At 41.7% G+C, this 17,038-nt stretch overlaps 1 protein-coding gene across 1 annotated transcript in view; it reads right to left on the minus strand.

Moving 5' to 3' along the window:
• ACP3 (acid phosphatase 3) overlaps positions 1 to 11,039 on the minus strand; it is a 55,112-nt gene extending 44,073 nt beyond the window's left edge. The window contains exons 1-2 of the mRNA XM_049629824.1: positions 10,789 to 11,039; positions 3,300 to 3,395 (exon numbers count right to left, since the gene is read on the minus strand). Of these exons, the coding sequence (XP_049485781.1) occupies positions 3,300 to 3,395; positions 10,789 to 10,908 (216 nt within the window). The 5' untranslated portion in view covers positions 10,909 to 11,039. The remainder of the gene's footprint in view (positions 1 to 3,299; positions 3,396 to 10,788) is intronic.
• Positions 11,040 to 17,038: the final 5,999 nt, after the last annotated feature.

Here is a 17,038-nt window from a genome sequence, read left to right on the forward strand (position 1 = left end):
CTGCTCATTAGATCCTGGGGTGGCCCTGGAATCTGCATTTCAACAAGTGCCCTGAGTGATTCAGGTCCATGTAGTAGAGTGCCATGCTTTGAGAAACACTGCATTCGAGTCCATCTTTAATCCCAAGTTTTACCAGAGCCTCAGGAGTCAGAGAGGATATGGTCACTACAGCTCGGCTTGGTCCCATTTGTTCATTTGCTTCTATTCCAAGATACCATGATCATTACCACCTCCCTAGGATGAGGAAGCAGGTGTGAAAAGAGTCAGGTGTGCTTTAATTTTTGCTAGTTTCCTGGGTGATGCGAGTAGCTAAAGAAGCAGGTACTTTGGACCTAATTTGTTGCATTAACTTACAGCTGAATTTTGAAGAAACAGTCATCTTCTACAGAGCAGGGGATTTCAAACTCAGCATTCCCAGAATCACCTGGAGGATTCATTAAGACAAAGGCTCCCAGAATTGAACCCCATAGTTTCTGGTTCAGTTGGGGAGGGCCAGAGAACTAACATTTATGACAAGTTTTAAGTGATGGTGATGTTGCTCATCCGGAGACCACACTTTGAGAGCCAGTGACCTAGACAGCCATCACTCGGTCATTATGTAGATTGGAAGTGCCTGGCCAAGGGAGGAATTTGAGCTCTAGAACCTTGCTACTTCATGTACCAGCACCATTGGTATCACCTTGGAGTATGTTAGAAATGAAGACTCTTAGGCCCAGGTCAGACTGGTTGAATTAGAATCTGCATTTTTTCCCCAAGTGTCATTGAGATACAATTGACACATATCACTGTATAAGCTTAAGGTATGCAGCATAATGGTTTGGTTTACATACAATGTGAAATGATCACTGGTATAAATTTAGTTAGCATTTCATACAGATACAATAAAAAGAGAAAGCAAAAAAAAAAAAAAAAGAAAAACAAATTGTTTTCCCTTGTAATGGGAACTTTCGGGGTCTCCTCTCTCAACAACTTTCCTATATATCATAGAATATCATAGAGCAGTTTTACCCATAGTTATTGTGCTGTAAATTGTATCCCTAGTACTTACTTACCTTGTAACTAGAAGTTTGTACCTTTTGATCCCCCTTTTCCCAACCTCCCTCCCCCTACTTCCTGCCTCTGGTAACACAAATATGATCCCTTTTTCTAGGAGTTTGGTTTTTAAAATTTTTTTTAAATTCCACATATAAATAAGATCATACAGTATTTGTCTTCCTCTGTCTGGCTTATATCACTTTACACAATGCCCTCAGGGTTCATCCATGTTGTCCCAAACACCAGGATCTAATAATTTTAAGGCTAAAAAATATTCCATATATATAATATATACCATCATATATACATATGTGTATGTGTGTATATATAGATATATATGTCTCTCTCTATATTTCTTTATCCATTCATTTGTTGAGGGACACTTAGGTTGTTTCCATGTCTTGGCTATTGTAAATAAAGCTGCAATGAACATGGGGGTGCAGGTATCTTTGTGAATTAGTGTTTTCATTTCTTTTGAATATTAGAACCTGCATTTTAACAAGATGATACATTTACACTTGGCGCTTGAGAAACACTGCTCTAGGAAAATCTGATGGCTAGTCAAGAGACACCCAGAGGAGAATCCAGATCCCACAGTCTAAAAGTATTTTATCGTCTTACTGGAAAAGCAAGCAAGGGAACAGGACTCTTCACACCGCCACAGGTATTAAGGACTAGTGCTGGGTTTTTGCTACCGTTCTCTCTTTTAAGGAGCCGCAAGCTGGGTAGGCTATGGTGGGAGGAGCTCAGACCTGGGAGCCAAAAGATACTGACCTCAAATAGCCTCAGTGGGATTTCTCCTCTATGAAGCAACATGGTTGAGTTAGGGAAGTGATTCTCAGCCTTGGCTGCACATTAGAGTCAAATGCTCAACTGAGGAGCTTCTCAAAATCCCAACGTCCAGGCCACATCTTAGATGAATCAAATAAGAACCGCCCGGACAGACATCAATGTTTTTTAAAGCTCTCCAAATAACCTCAATTTTTAGCCACTATTGAGGTATACTGGTTTAAAAAAAAATTTTTTTTTTTAACATTTATTTTTGAGAGACAGAGAGCACAAGCAGGAGAGGGGCAGAGAGAGAGGGAGACACAGAATCTGAAGCAGGCTCCAGGCTCTGAGCTGTCAGCACAGAGCCTGACATGGGGCTTGAATCCACGAACCATGAGATCATGACCTGAGCTGAAGTCAGACGCCTAACCAACTGAGCCACCCAGGCATCCTGAGATCCACTGGTTTAAATGTTCAGTTAAATGTTTAGAGATTTTTTTTTTTAAACGTTTATTTATTTTTGAGACAGAGAGAGACAGAGCACGAACGGGGGAGGGTCAGAGAGAGAGGGAGACACAGAATCTGAAACAGGCTCCAGGCTCTGAGCAGTCAGCACAGAGCCCGACGCGGGGCTCGAACTCACGGACCACGAGATCGTGACCTGAGCCGAAGTCGGACGCCCAACCGACTGAGCCACCCAGGCGCCCCTGTTTAGAGATTTTTGACTCTAAACATTCTATGAGATTTTCTTAACGTATTTAAACTGCTTTGGTCGGGACAGAAGCAACACCTGCGGCCTCGTGGCCCCAAACAGGCGCCATCCACTCTTGCAAGGGAAGGGGGTGGGGCACTGGAGTGGTGACTACAGATGCCTTTGTCTTCCTCCCCTTCACCTTCTCCTTTGGTGCTCTTCAGGGAGCAGGGCTCCCTATGTTTAACCGACCACTTATCAGGAAGGCTCAATCCCAGTGCACATAGCTGATAAAAAAAAATCAAATCTGGTATGGGCATTTGCAGAGGAATTCTGTTTTCTTAACCCTGCTGATTCAGTTTATCGACTACAAGATTATTTTCTACTTTCTCAGGTGGAGGCTGAGAAACGGGGGCTGGCCTCCAAGCATTTGTTGGCTCTCTTCAGCACCTTTAAGTTCATGTATTCATCTGTGGCCATGCACAGCTCTCATGCTTCAATAAAGCCAAACAGGGTAAAAAAAAAAAAAAATCAAAACTGGCAATTTTATACAATTTTCCTACAGTTACTAGTCACTAGGGTGATCTGGTCATAATGAGAAATTACTGAAATTAAACATTATTGCCTCTCCTTCCACAATCAAAACATATTTTAGACTTTTTATATCCTAAGCAACTGTGCAAAATACTCCTCCGGATCTGAGTAACTAAAGTAGTTGTATGGCTTCAATATATTACAGACCCCACACAGTTTAATTTCCCTTAAGACTTATTGGCAATCTTTAGCTAAAAATTCAACCAACCTGAGTGAGTTGGCCAAATCCTTGCGGCCATGAGGATTCTTTGATGGGGTCATTAGGAAAGGTTTCGATGGGACTTCGGTCTCCATGCCTAAATACCTGAAAAGAGGTCAAGACAGTAATGTTAAAAATTTCACTTCGGTGTTTTGCCTCTGCTCATCCTAATAGATTTTCTTTTAAACCACTGGTTCTCAGCCTAGGCTGCTCATTGGAATCACCTGGGGCAATTAAAAAAATTCCTAGGACTGGATCCCCCTCCTAGTGATTTTGGTTTAATTAGTTTGGGATGTGGTCAGGGCATCAGGATTTTAAAGATCTCCCCAGGTAAATCTCAGGTTATGAACCACCGTTTTTTCTTTTCTTTTCTTTTCTTTTCTTTTCTTTTCTTTTCTTTTCTTTTCTTTCTTGTGTTTATTTATTTTTGAGAGAGAAAGAGTGTGAGCAGGGGAGGGGCGGGGGTGGGGGGGTGGGGGTGGGGGACACAGAATCCAAAGCAGGATCCAGGCTCTGAGCTGTCAGCACAGAGCCCGATGTGGAGCTTAAACCCACAACCGTGAGATCATGCCCTGAGCTGAAGTCGGACACTTAACAGAATGAACCACCCAGGTGCCTCAAGGACCACTGTTTTAAGCTCACTAACACTTTTCTGTGTTTCAGGTAATGTAGGTAACAAGATGATCACTCATTAGAAAGCAGGCAAGCCACGTGTGGAGATTGGTTTGTGTATCAGGGCAAGAAGGAACACAAAGCTTAGAAAAATCACTTTACCACAAACTCTGATAAGAAGTATTCTTCCTTAATTATGGTTACAGTAAAAATGGTGTTAAAAGTTTTACATAACATAAAAATAGTGGCTTTTAAATGCCACATACCATTTGTGATTGTCTTGAGCCAATGATTTATTAGTTTTCAGAAGATTAGGAATAAAGGACTTGTGGATAGGAAGATGAGAAAAGCTAAGCATCAATCCTTTAAGAACATACTTCTGGATTCGTATGCATGTTATGCTATTTTGATTGCACATTTTATTCTTGGGGGAGAGTAGTCCGGACTTTCAAGACCCTGGTATTTTATGATTCCAGTACGCTTCCTGAGTAGAATACCAAACCAAACACAAAGCTATTTTATAATCAAAAGATAAGGTAAGTAAAACACTCAAGAAATTCAAGATGAAGTCTACACTGAGGCCACCAAACATTTTTAATACAGAGGAGGGCTGCATAACGCCTTGCGGTGTCTGAGATTTCCTGTACTTATCATTTACACTGCCTGGCTAAGATGCTCCAGTAGAAGTAGAATAAGGAACAGTCTTAAATTTTGGTTATCTTTCAGATGGGATTCTAAGAAAGTGAGGGAGGCCTGTAGGACCTGGGTTGTGTCTCTGGTGTCTAAAGAAAACTGATCTTTTGGTCCCCTGAACTGCTAAGAAATTAAAGTCTCAGTAGAACAGTTTGCAACAAACAGACAGATAAGGGTATAGTGGGTCTTAAGCAATCATTGTGGTCAGGTAAGAAACTGCGGTCATGAACGGTCCCCTCATGGAAAAAAGAAAGGCTGCACATTCTCAGAAATTATCGAGGCTAATCATTGGTGCTCTATCTTCGAAACACATTTTAGACTTTTTTAGATCCCAGGTAATTGTGCAAAATACTTTCCTACATCAGAGTAACTAAAGTTGTTATATGGTTTCAATAGATTATAAAAGCTACAATGTTTAGTTTCCAGGGTTTCTCAACTTCAGCACTGTTAACATTTGGGGCTGGATGATTCCTTTTGAGGGACTGTCCTGTTCATTGTGGGATGTTTGTCAGCATGCTTGGCCTTTGCACACTAGACATCGGTAGCAATCCCTAGTTGTGGCAACCCAAAAGTTCTCCAGACACTGCCAAATGTGCTCTAGGGGGGTACCTGTAGCTGAGAGGCCCTGAGTTAGCCAAAGAGAAGTCAGATGAGAGACACTGTAGTGAAATAAAATTTACAATGCTTCCTACCGTACTATAACGACAAGAATTCCTCAAGGTTTTTTTGAATGCTTGTTGTGTCCTAGAAAATGTGGCAAGTGCTTCTCATAATTTAATCCATTCATCAGTTCTACAAAGCATTTACTATTATTATCTTCATTTCACAAACAAGGAAATCGGCCCTATAGTTAAGTGACCTCACAAGGTCACACAGAGTGTAAGTGATATGATAGGGCAGAGATCCAAACACAGACTGTGTGTCTCCAATGCCTGCATTCTCAACCTGTGTAAGAGGCTCATTTCTCTGTGCTAAAACATAGCCCTTAACATCCCACCAGTGGGTGATCTGGAATCTGGGGTTTCCTCTAAGATTGGAAGCTGTGTGTGTTGGGGGGGAGGCAGTATTGCACTAGAGGAAAATAAAACCTTGATATAAGAAACAACCCTGAATACCATTTAAAAAATAAAACTGAGGGGCACCTTGGTGGCTCAGTCAGTTAAGCGGCCGACTTTGGCTCAGGTCATGATCTCATGGTCCATGAGTTTGAGCCCTGCCTGCATCAGACTCACTGCTATCAGTGCAGAGCCTGCTTCCGATCCTCTGTTCCCCTCTCTCTGCCTGCTCCCCTCCCCACTCTTGCATGCTCTCCCTATTTCTCTCTCTCTCTGTGTCTCAAAAATAAATAAACATTTAAAAAATTTTTAAAATAAAACTGAGATTATGCATCTAAATGACAGTATAGCCTGGGGAGAAAATAAGTGTGGTCCCCTTGGAGGAGGGATTGTTAAACAGCAGCGCCGTGGAACATAATCATAAGGCTTAAACAAGCTTTCTCACTCTGTCCTTACAGGTCAGGAATAACTCCTCTATATTTCAATAGGTTTTAGGGCTCAAACACGCCATGAGCTCTTCAGAAGGGGTGTCCCGCAGAGACACTTGATAAGCCATCCCCCGCTACCCAGCACTGGAAATCAATATGTGTGTGTGCGTGTGCACACGTGCATATCAGGGAGTGCCCTCAAGTGCACAGGTGGGATTCTTGAGCAACTGGAGTTTCAGCTGGAGCCTTTGGACGTGCCTAGGTCCTCTTTTAAGTCTGTGGAAAGGCAATCTTCTTAACTACTGCTCTGCCAAATTTGTAACCTATGTTCTCAGTCCAGCAGTCATACTCTACGAAATCCTTTAGAAACCTAAAAATAGAGGGTCAGCAGTAGGACTGTTTGCAGTAGTGGTAATTGCAATAGAAGACATCCAGGATAACAACCTCTTGTGTTTGTGCAACCCTCCATGGTTTTGTACAGTTCTTTCCCTGCTCTCTCTTTCAATTCTCACAACTCCTGTGAGGCCAGGCTGGCACTGTTGCTGTCCTGAACAAAGAAGGAAACCGAGGCTCAAAGAGATTGAATGAGTCGTGTAGATCTCCTTCTTTTCATGATGGCTACCCACTGTTTTCCCCACCACGTCACATTCACTTCATCCTTTTAGATCACAGGTAACTTTTTTTAAAATGTTTGTTTATCTTTGAGAGAGAGAGAGAGAGAGAGGGAGCAGAGTGGGAGAGGTACACAGGGAGAGAGAGGGACAGAGGATCCTAAGTGGGCTCCATGTTGACAACGAGAGCCTGATGCAGGGCTTGAACCCACGAACCGTGAGATCATGACCTGAGGCAACATTGGACACTCACTGGCTGAGCCACCTAGGTGCCCACAGGTTACTTAAAACAAAACAAAAACAAACAAACCAAAAAACCCATGGTTTGGACCCCCATGAATGATCTTTCTCCACTGAGTCTGCTAAGCAGATTTGGCATGTTACGTAGGTCCCACAGCACCCTACCTGATCTGGCCTTGCCCACCTCGATGTTATAACTTTATATTCTTACTAAACATGCTTTGCCTCAGAGCCCCTGTGGCACATACATCTAATACATTGTTTATCCTAGCCTCACGGCAGTGATGTTCTGTCGGCCTGGAATGTCCTACTTCGGCTTCTAATCCTGGCAGTCACTAATTTCAGGTCCCTCCTGAAAAAAGGCAATCGAGAGAGATCTCCCTTGACCTCCCATACTCACCATGCTTATTATTCTCTCTCTAAAAAGTTAAGAATAATGATTCTCTAAGGGTTTTCTATGGGACACTCTGGAAAAGAAGGAGGTAGATTCTATGGTCAAAGTTTAGGAAATGCAGTTTTATTAAATCCTTTCCTTTAAAGCCACAGCACATATCAGAAAAAGACTGAGGAGTCCTGCCCTTAAAACACCTGAAATACAGTTTAACCCTTGTTCTGTTCCCAGTGCAGATTTAACTACTGAAACCCATTTTGTTTTTACCAAGCAACTCCTGTTAACAACTCATCAAACTAGCATTCCATGAGACGAACTTTGATAAACCTGTTTTAAAAGATCATGTGATGACTCTTTTCATGACAGGGAACAAGAACCCGAGACAGTTTCCTGCTCTTTCTGCCAAGAACAGCTTTTTAGAATTGGGGAAGATTTATTTTTCTTGGATCAGAGAGAAACAGCGAGGAAGCCACCTGCTGATTTTGAGTAGGAGTTAAATCTGTACACCTAACCTCCATGGAAAGATCTCAGCTCCATGTGCTGGCTTAAACACACACAGCAGGAATGGAATATGTTTAGTGATTAAGGGCACGGCCTCTTTGATCATACAGCCTGGATTCAAATCCTGACTGCACCGTGTAACCATGGGCAAACTGCTTAACCTCTTTGTGTCTCAATTTCTTTATCTATAAAATAGAGTTAGTAAGGTTTTTACAAAAACTTTGGGGAACAGTTGCCAGATATAGCAAACAAAACTACAGGATGCCCAGATATTGCATGAAACACCCTTTATACTAAAAATTTATTTGATGTTCATCTGAAATTCAAATTTAACTTGGTATCCTGTGTTTTCCTAGAAACCCTACTTTACAGCGTTTTTGGGAGGATAATGTGACATATTCCATATTGAACTCTCAGAGCAGTGCCTGGCATGTAAAAAACATTTGAGTCACGATTGGTTATTGTCACTAATGTTACCACTTTAATCAGAGGCAGCTTTCCTTTATTCTGGTTCTAACAATTTTCTCTTTTTTTTTTTTTTTTTGTAGGCTTCACTGAAATATGTCAGAGAAAGACAAAAGAAACAAGACAGATGAACACAGGGGAAGGGAAGGAAAAATAAGATAAAAACAGAGAGGGAGGCAAACCATAAGAGACTCTTAAATACAGAGAACAAACTGAGGGTTGCTGGAGGGGAGATGGGTGGGTGATGGGCATTAAGGGCACTTGTTGGGATGAGCACTGGGTGTTACATGTAAGTGACGAATCACTAAATTTTACTCCTGAAACCATTATTACACTACATGTTAACTAACTTGGATTTAAATAAAATTTTGAACAATAAAAAAAGAAAGCTAAAAAAATAAAATAATGAACACTTATATAGTTTATGATACTAAGCAAGCAATCTAACTTTCTTTGTCTTAGTTTGCACATTTATAACATCAAGACTATAATGCCTAGGGAAAAGGCTTTTTAGAACAATTAAATTATGTTGTTTATGTTAAAAAATAATAATAAAGTAGGCTTCAGGCCCAGCACGGAGCACAATGCTGGGCTTAAACTCACAATCCTGAGATCAAGACCTCAGCTGAGATCAAGAGTTGAATGCTTAACCGACTGAGCCACCCAGGTGCTCCTGGTTCTAATAATTTTGTAAGGATTTGCCTGGGTATATAATTTAACCATGTATAGTCAAATATTCTCTCTAATCAATAAAAACAAGAAAGTAGTATCTTCTTGCCGAAGTCCTTAGATAGATAGAATTAACTTGTGGTCCTTGAATACATGTTAACTGAGAGTGATGGGGGAGAAAGGAAAGCCACAACAGTTTGGTACCAATGGAAGTTAGCCTGGACTCTGGTAAAATAGGCAGAGAATTGGCCACGTGAAGTTAACTGAAACTTCACTGTAATATCTCAGAGAAGATTCCACTCAACCAGCTTGCAACAGGTTTACAGTGTTGACAGTGTAATTTCTGCAGAGTCCTGACACTCACTTAACGCACGTGTTGGCAAGGAATACAAGTAAAAGTCTACGGTGCCTGGGTGGCTCAGGCAGTTAAGCGTCCGACTTCAGCTTAGGTCAGGATTTCGTGGTAGGTGGGTTCCGGCCCCGAGGTCAGGCTCTGTGCTGACAGCTCAGAGCCTGGAGCCTGCTTTGGATTCTGTGTCTCCCTCCCTCTCTGCCCCTCCCCCATCCATGCTCTGTCTCTCTGGCTCTCAAAAATAAATAAACGTTAAAAAAACAAACAAAAAAGTCTAACTTGCATGGATGTCTCTACAGAAGGTACACAATATTACACACTTTTTTTTTTTTTAGCACGGAAGTCTGGCATCTGGTAAATCATTTGTAAATAAATTGATGATATGTTTCTGATTCTGTCTCTCATTTGTTGACTCATGACCTAGTAACGATTTACTGTACTCATAATCATATGGTATGAAATTTTTTTTTCTGTAGGGAAAGAAAGGAGTGCTGAATACGCTAAGCTGAGAAAACAGGAACTTCATGTTTAATTTTTAAGTAAAAGATGACTTCCCTGCAAATTATAGAAATAAATTTTGAGTACTCTTACAGTATGAAAATTTAATTATTTACTAGCATATTTTCACTCTATCAAATAAAAAAAAGTGAGGAAGAGAAAGAGATTGAGAGAGCTGCTGTGAAAGACAAAGAGAGGGTCAGAGGCAGAGGGAGCCTGAGTGAAGCAGAAGAAGAGAGACATACAAAGAAAATCAAACACAAAGAGAAACGAGGAGACACAGAGGAATTGATTCCAGGACACCCAGGTAAAATGATAAATCCCCTTTACTTTGCAAAGCCCCTTTCTATCTGTTTTTAAAATAACACCAACAGTATATTTTCTTTCCTTAACTTCATGCCACCCCCTTTCCCCATAATTTGTCGCATGTTACATTGCGTGGAGAAAAACATTATTTTAATGGTCAACCAAATCTATGCATCAGGAAGTCCTCCTCGAAGTCTTGAGTTTAGTTTCATTTTTACGCTTCAAAGACTGTTTACAAATATATTTTCCAATTTCCTGATAAATGAAAGGGAAGGGGCTACTTAATTCAGAAAAGGACAGTTTTTTGGTTTGCAAACTAATCATCATTAAACTGAATGAAGCCCGATTAAGCTCCTAGTGCGAACCATGGCCAGCTGAGGCCTCCCCCCACTTTGAGGAAGCTCCCCCTACCTCTGAGGCTGTCAAAAGGAACGTGCATTTAGGGCAGTTGTGAAGTAAGTGAATAAAGAACATCGACAAAGGCACATACAACCAAACCAAACACTGTTTGTCAGGACATGTTAAGTATTCGTTAGGAGGAACTTGCGAAACTTGATTATTCACTTTGAGTTTGGTCTCTGGGAGACCACAGGAGGCTAATATGAAACCTGACACTTGGTTATCAGCCGCTGCTGGTAACAGTTTTAAGGGAAAAGCAATGAGAAAAGTCTACTCACCAATGTCACAAACTTCAGCTCCTTAGCTACCACACCTCGGTCTACCCAGAAGGAAAGCAGAAACAAGAAGCTAAGGGGAAGACCTGCTGTCCTGGCCGAGGGGAGCGGGACAGCGCTCATGCTGGGGAGAACTGTCTCTGGCAGGAGTTAGGAGGTGCAGTTTCCAGAGCAAAAGCCATTAGAGGGGAAGCTATTTATCAAAGGAATTGAAAGGGAAGGAGTCGCTGGGAGGAGCCAGACTCAGAAATAGTAAGGTCGCCAGGTAGCTTGGGGCGGGGCTTGGCAAGTGACTGGTGAGATAATTTTGGGGCTGGGTGTGAGCGATCACAGTCTTCTGAATTTAAGGTAGAACTGAGGCCCAACGAGGGGAAAGCTGTTGCTTAAGGTCACAAAGAGCATGTCGAGAGACTTTTTTGTAGTTGACCATTCTCTTTTCTTGAGGTGGGGTGTGATACAGTGTTTGCTTTGTGACTGTCACTTGGGAAAGGGATCAATCTTGACTTTGGAAACCTTAGGCCAGGGATTCCTCATCTTTTGGGAATCCAGAGTTATAGGCAGAGATATATGGAAGGAACTGCGGGTTCTGGCATATTTGGGGTCTATTCCCCAGGCCAAATATGGCTCCCTTTGTAAAACTCTCATGTAGCCTAGAGGGGTGTTTTTAAATTGAAGGCAAGTATGAGAAATATTATTTTCAAAATTTTCAGTGACACCTTAAGATATTTGGGGTTCATCTGTGGCATCTCAACACTAGGATTGGAAGGACCTTTCCAAACCTGACACAATTTAAAAAACAATGACAAGGACAAACTTACCTATAGCTCTCTAAGCTCAGTCACCAGCTTTGGCCACTAACCCTACATTCTTCATTCTGGGAGTCACACCCCTGCCTCTCCAGCTATGATCTCATCAGGGACGCTATAAAAGAGGATAATCCGGACTAAGGGAATTTAGCTGTCCATTTCCCCCAATCTGTCAGTTCCATCATAGGCTACAACAGGATTTGGGTGCAAAACTCCCTGTCACAATGCTTCTACTCCATTAGCAGAGAGAGAACAGTGGTTTTCCCCACAACCTATTCTCTGGTACATTGCACTTCCCCGTGACAAGAAGGTTCTGTTGTAATGTGACCACAGGATGCCCTAGAATGTGGTGTGTGGGAGAGAGGTTGCTTCTTTTGGTATGGGAAGATGTGTGTGAGGAACAAATGAATGTGTGGTTAGGGTTACACATTTAAGGGGACTTGTGACCCTCTCTTTGCTGCCACATTCTTCACCTGCCACTCCCCACACTCCTCTTCAGTGGGTGGCATTTTGAGGAGATGGGTTCAGGGAAAGGGGGATGGAGATTGGGAGGTTGTCCAGGGCAGACTTGAAATTGCCACTCGGATCCCTGCTGTATGCACCAGGCCACCTGACAAAGAAGCTCCAGCACCTGTTTACCTTCCACAGACTTGGTTCTGACCCACACGCTTTAAATCATGCCAGATCCGTGATTCTGTTGAATGTCTTGTTTTTTTCAAGGATCAGCCTGGCCCCTTGTTCTCCTGTCTTCTTCTTTGTCTACCTTTGGATTGATGCCTGGCACTATTTTGGCTATACCAGTGCTTCCTGGTAATGACTGGTTCTCTAACCTACCTATGCCATTCCTGTTAGCTGGGATAAATCCCTTTTCTGGTCCAGACCCAACTTTCTCTGTGTCACCTCTTTGGGGCTCCTTTTAGCCCTCCAACTAGGAACAGTAGTAGCAATAGCAGCAACAACTTCTTCTAGAGAGAACCAGAAAAAGGCTGATTAGAGTGAATACGTCTCAACTTAAACTGATTCAAGTTGGAATAAGTGGATGGTTTATACTTCTATTCTCCACCCTAACTTCTACTTTGATCATCCAATTATAAGGAGAGGAGATCATAAATATAGATCTGAACACCATGAAGTTGAGTTTGAAAGCATCTCAACTCAGATAAAATTCATTTAAAAACCTTCTTTGGTCTCTGGAAACTTAAACTCATAAGGCTTTTGTAAAGACTTTAAAGAGTCATCTAAATAAACACACAGATATGGTAGCATTTAAGGTGAGACTTGAAAAAAATATTGGGATGTCGTAATTGATATCCCAATGAAGCGTGCCAATAATCTTAGTGTCAGTGATTAGCAGAACTTACTGGCTGAATCACTTTTGTTTCTTCATATGGCAAGTGTTCAGCCTCCAATTAACACGATGTTAGGAAGTCCCATAAATGGAGCAGGTTGGGTTCATCGGAAAGCAAACTTCCAGATGGAGATTTGCATGCAGGAAATTTTATTTAGGAATGCTCTCAGGATCAACAACAGAAGGGGGAAGAGAAATAAGCAGGGTTGGGCAGAGGGAGAAGGCCTCAGCTGACCCTGCTAGGCATGCTGAAACTGGAAAAGACTTTGGGAGTGGTGCTGAACTGGGGTGAGGGACCCAGGCTTTTTACCCCTGTGTCAGCCACTCACTGGAGGTAGGCTGCTCCCAGCAGAGAGTGTGACCGCAGGGAAGGTGGCTCTGGCGGCTCTCTTCTGCCACGGCAATTCTGAAAGGAATTGACTGCTGAGTGATGTCAGACAACAAAGTCCCAAGAGCTGGGGGGAATTAATCCTTCAGCTCATGATGGGACATGTGGGTGGTATAACACAGAACCCATGACAATGAACACATATTCATTGGAAAAGAATTCACGATCCTCAGTGGATCAAGGGTTATGAAAGTACTAAGTGTACTTCTGATATCAAGAGTCTAGGTTGGAGTTAAGATCCACTAATAGCTATACTGGTTGTTCACCAAGTAGGCAGAGGCTGTGTTTAAACTCCAGGACTTGCTATACCTTTACAACTGTATTGTTTGACTCTCAGTGACCTATGGACTATTGGGTGCTGAATAGTATCGATTGATCAATAGTCATTGTAAAGGCAAATTGTTGCATCAGAACTTGTTTACAATGTTAGCTGTTTTGAGGCAAAATTGAATATAAGATGGGTTTAGATAAAAGTTTTCTGGGGTGCCTGGGTGGGTCAGTCAGTTAAGCATCTGACTCTTGATTTTGGCTCAGGTCATGATCTCAAGTTTTGTGGGATTGAGCCCTGGGTTGGGCTCTGAGCTGACTGCGGTGGCTGCTTAGGATTCTCTCTCTTTTCTCTCTACACCCTCTCACTCTCTCAAAATTAATAAACATTAAAAAAAAAAAGAATAGAAAATTTCCTCCCCTCACCTCAATGGATCATTTTGTGTGTTTTGTGTCTGTCTGTAGATCTATTTGCCCTTGGTATGTCTAGTTTATTTTTAATATTTAGGCAAACATCCAATATCCATGTCATTGGTGGAATGGGGGACAGATGTAAGATAAGCAACAATGCCCTGCCAAACCTTATGGGAGCCTGAGGCAAAAGGAAGTAATATAGATCCTGCCTTTATTCTAAACTTTGACATCTTTTTATTTATTTTTTAAAGGTTATTTATTTATTTTAAGAGAGAGCACGTTGAAGAGTATGAGTGGGGGAGGGGCAGAGACAGAAGGTGAGAGAGAATCCAAAGCAGGCTCCATGCTGCCAGCACAGAGCCTGATGCGGGGCTCAAACTCATGAACCATGAGATCATGACCTGAGCCAAAACCAAGAGTTGGACACTTAACCGGCTGAACCACCCAGGTGCCCCAAATTTGACATCTTTTTAAATGACAGATTGTTTTACATTAATTTTTGTTTTTAAAAATATTGTGTTAAAATATTATTGATCATCTTTAGGAAGTTTTTGGCACCCCTTTACATCATGAGTGCAAGGTGAGTGCCTTGCTCTCCTCACCTAGTTCCCAGATGTGACTCTGAGAGTTGGAACCTGGGAGAGAACAATTTCTCCGAGCTCCGAGCTCTCAGCACAGAGCTCAATGCAGGGCTCGAACTCAGACTGCGAGATCATGACCTGAGCCAAAGTTGGACGTTCAACCGACTGAGCCACCCAGGCGCCCCTTCTTTTGAGATTAAATGATCTGACTTCCTCTGGTTCTGTCTCTGAGGAAATGAAGGCTTGGGTAGGAGAAGGCTCGGTTTGGATGGCTCTACTGAGGCATCAAGAACTAGGGGCGCCTGGGTGGCTCAGTCGGTTAAGCGTCCAACTTCAGCTCAGGTCATGATCTCATGGTTCATGGGTTCGAGCCCCGCATTGGGCTCTGTGCTCTCAGCTCAGCCTGCTTTGGATACTGTGATTCTGTCTCTCTCTCTTCCCCTCGCCGTTCATGCTCTGTCTCTCTCTCAAAAATGAATAAAAACAAAAAAGAACTGAAAAGAACAGAGAATTTATCTGTTAGGCTGAACAAAGGTGACCTTCAGCTACCCCTTGGACTGTGATTACCTGCCTAGGGCTGGCCTCCCTCACACCCTTTTGCCCTTGTGATAACGCTGCTTTCCTCACATTCAGAACTAACCACCTGAGAGAAGAGAGGTGACAGTGACTCATAAATGAGTAGGAGCTCTGAAGAACAGAGATGTAGTCTGAAATTGTCACCCAAGAGCGAGTCTCAATTGCTCAGGCACTGGCAGGAGAGACAGGGCAACTAGGTTTTGTCATGGTCTGTCTACTTTGCGTGTCATTCCAAGGTTCCAGTCACTGGGATAACCAGGCAAATACTGCCCTAGCACTGTTCCACCTCTAACACAGCTGTCCAGATTGAACATTGTATTGGTTCTACTGTATTTAACATGTAAAGGAAAGAACTAACCACTTACAAAAATATTATCTTATCTCATTTTGTGTAATGTGTATTGAAATATGTACATTTTGATGGTGCTTTATTCTGGGTGATGTGATTGTAAAGTGGTTTTACTTTCTTCTTTCTACTCTTCTCTACTTTCTAAATTTCTCACAATGAACAGATATTTTTATTAAAATCAGAAAAGAAATTTTTAAATGTCTAATATGAATTGTATGCTATTTCTTACTTCATTACTGGGTGCCCTCAGAGTTATAGAAAGTGGGTCTTAAAGGTCATTGACTTTATTTTTTTAATTAAAAACATTTTTTTAATGTTTATTTATATTTGAGAGAGAGAGAGAGAGTGTGAGCAGGGGAGGGGCAGAGAGAGGAAGACAGAATCTGAAGCAGGCTCCAGGCTCCAAGCTGTCAGCACAGAGCCAGACGCGGGGCTTGAATTCATGAACCACGAGACCATGACCTGAGCCAAAGTTGGACGTTTAACCAATTGAGCCCCCCAGGTGCCCTGTGTTACATATTTATTTATTTGTTCGTTTATTGTCTGTCTCCTCCATTAGAATTTAAACTTCATGAGAGTAGAGGACTTTACTGCTGGATCCTCATTGGCTAGAACAATACTTGGCACATAGTAGGGGTCTACTGAATATTTGTTGAATGAATGAATGAATTCTTACTAATCAATTCCTTTATCTAAAAAAACCTCCCAACATGTTTCAAAACTTTCTTATAATGTCTCTAAACTGGTTCTGTTTATTCCATTACCAGAAGGACTTTCCTTTGAATAAATAAAGTCATGTCAATCTTTATCTCTTGATTCTGAGACTTTCAAAGCTTTGTGATTTTCTAAGTCCTCTTCTCCAGTATTTGCTGATTTTAGGCTATCTGCTAATTTCTGTCAATTGGGATGTATTTTGGGGGAAACAGTCAGATTAAGGAGACATATTTTTGAATTCCATATTTGATGTGACAAATTAATATAACTTCTTCATTTTATGTGATAATGTCTGCATTTTTATTTTAATAAAAATATTTTAAATTACTTATCACCTCAAAAAGTTAAAAGTAGAACTACCCTATTATCCAGTAATTGCACTACTGGGTATTTACTCCCAAAATACAAAAACACTAACTCAAAGGGATATATGCACCCCTATGTTTATTGCATCATTATATACAATAACCAAACTATGGAGGCAACCCACGTGTCCATCAATAGATGAATGGCTAAAGAAGATGTGGCATGTATATACAATGGAATATTATCCAAAAAAAAAAGAATGAAATATTGGGGCACCTGTGTAGCTCAGTTGGTTAAATGTCTGACTTCAGCTCAGGTCATGATCTCATGGTTCACAAGTTTGAACCCCACGTCAAGCTCTGTGCTGGAGACTTGGAGCCTGGAGACCACTTTGGATTCTGCATCTCCCTGTCTCTGCCCCTCCCCAACTTGCACTCTGTCTCTTTCTTTCAAAAATAAATAAACATTACAAAAATTAAAAAAAAAAAAGAATGAAATCTTGCC

Source organism: Panthera uncia, chromosome C2, assembly GCF_023721935.1.
Source record: "Panthera uncia isolate 11264 chromosome C2, Puncia_PCG_1.0, whole genome shotgun sequence".
NCBI lineage: Eukaryota > Metazoa > Chordata > Mammalia > Carnivora > Felidae > Panthera > Panthera uncia.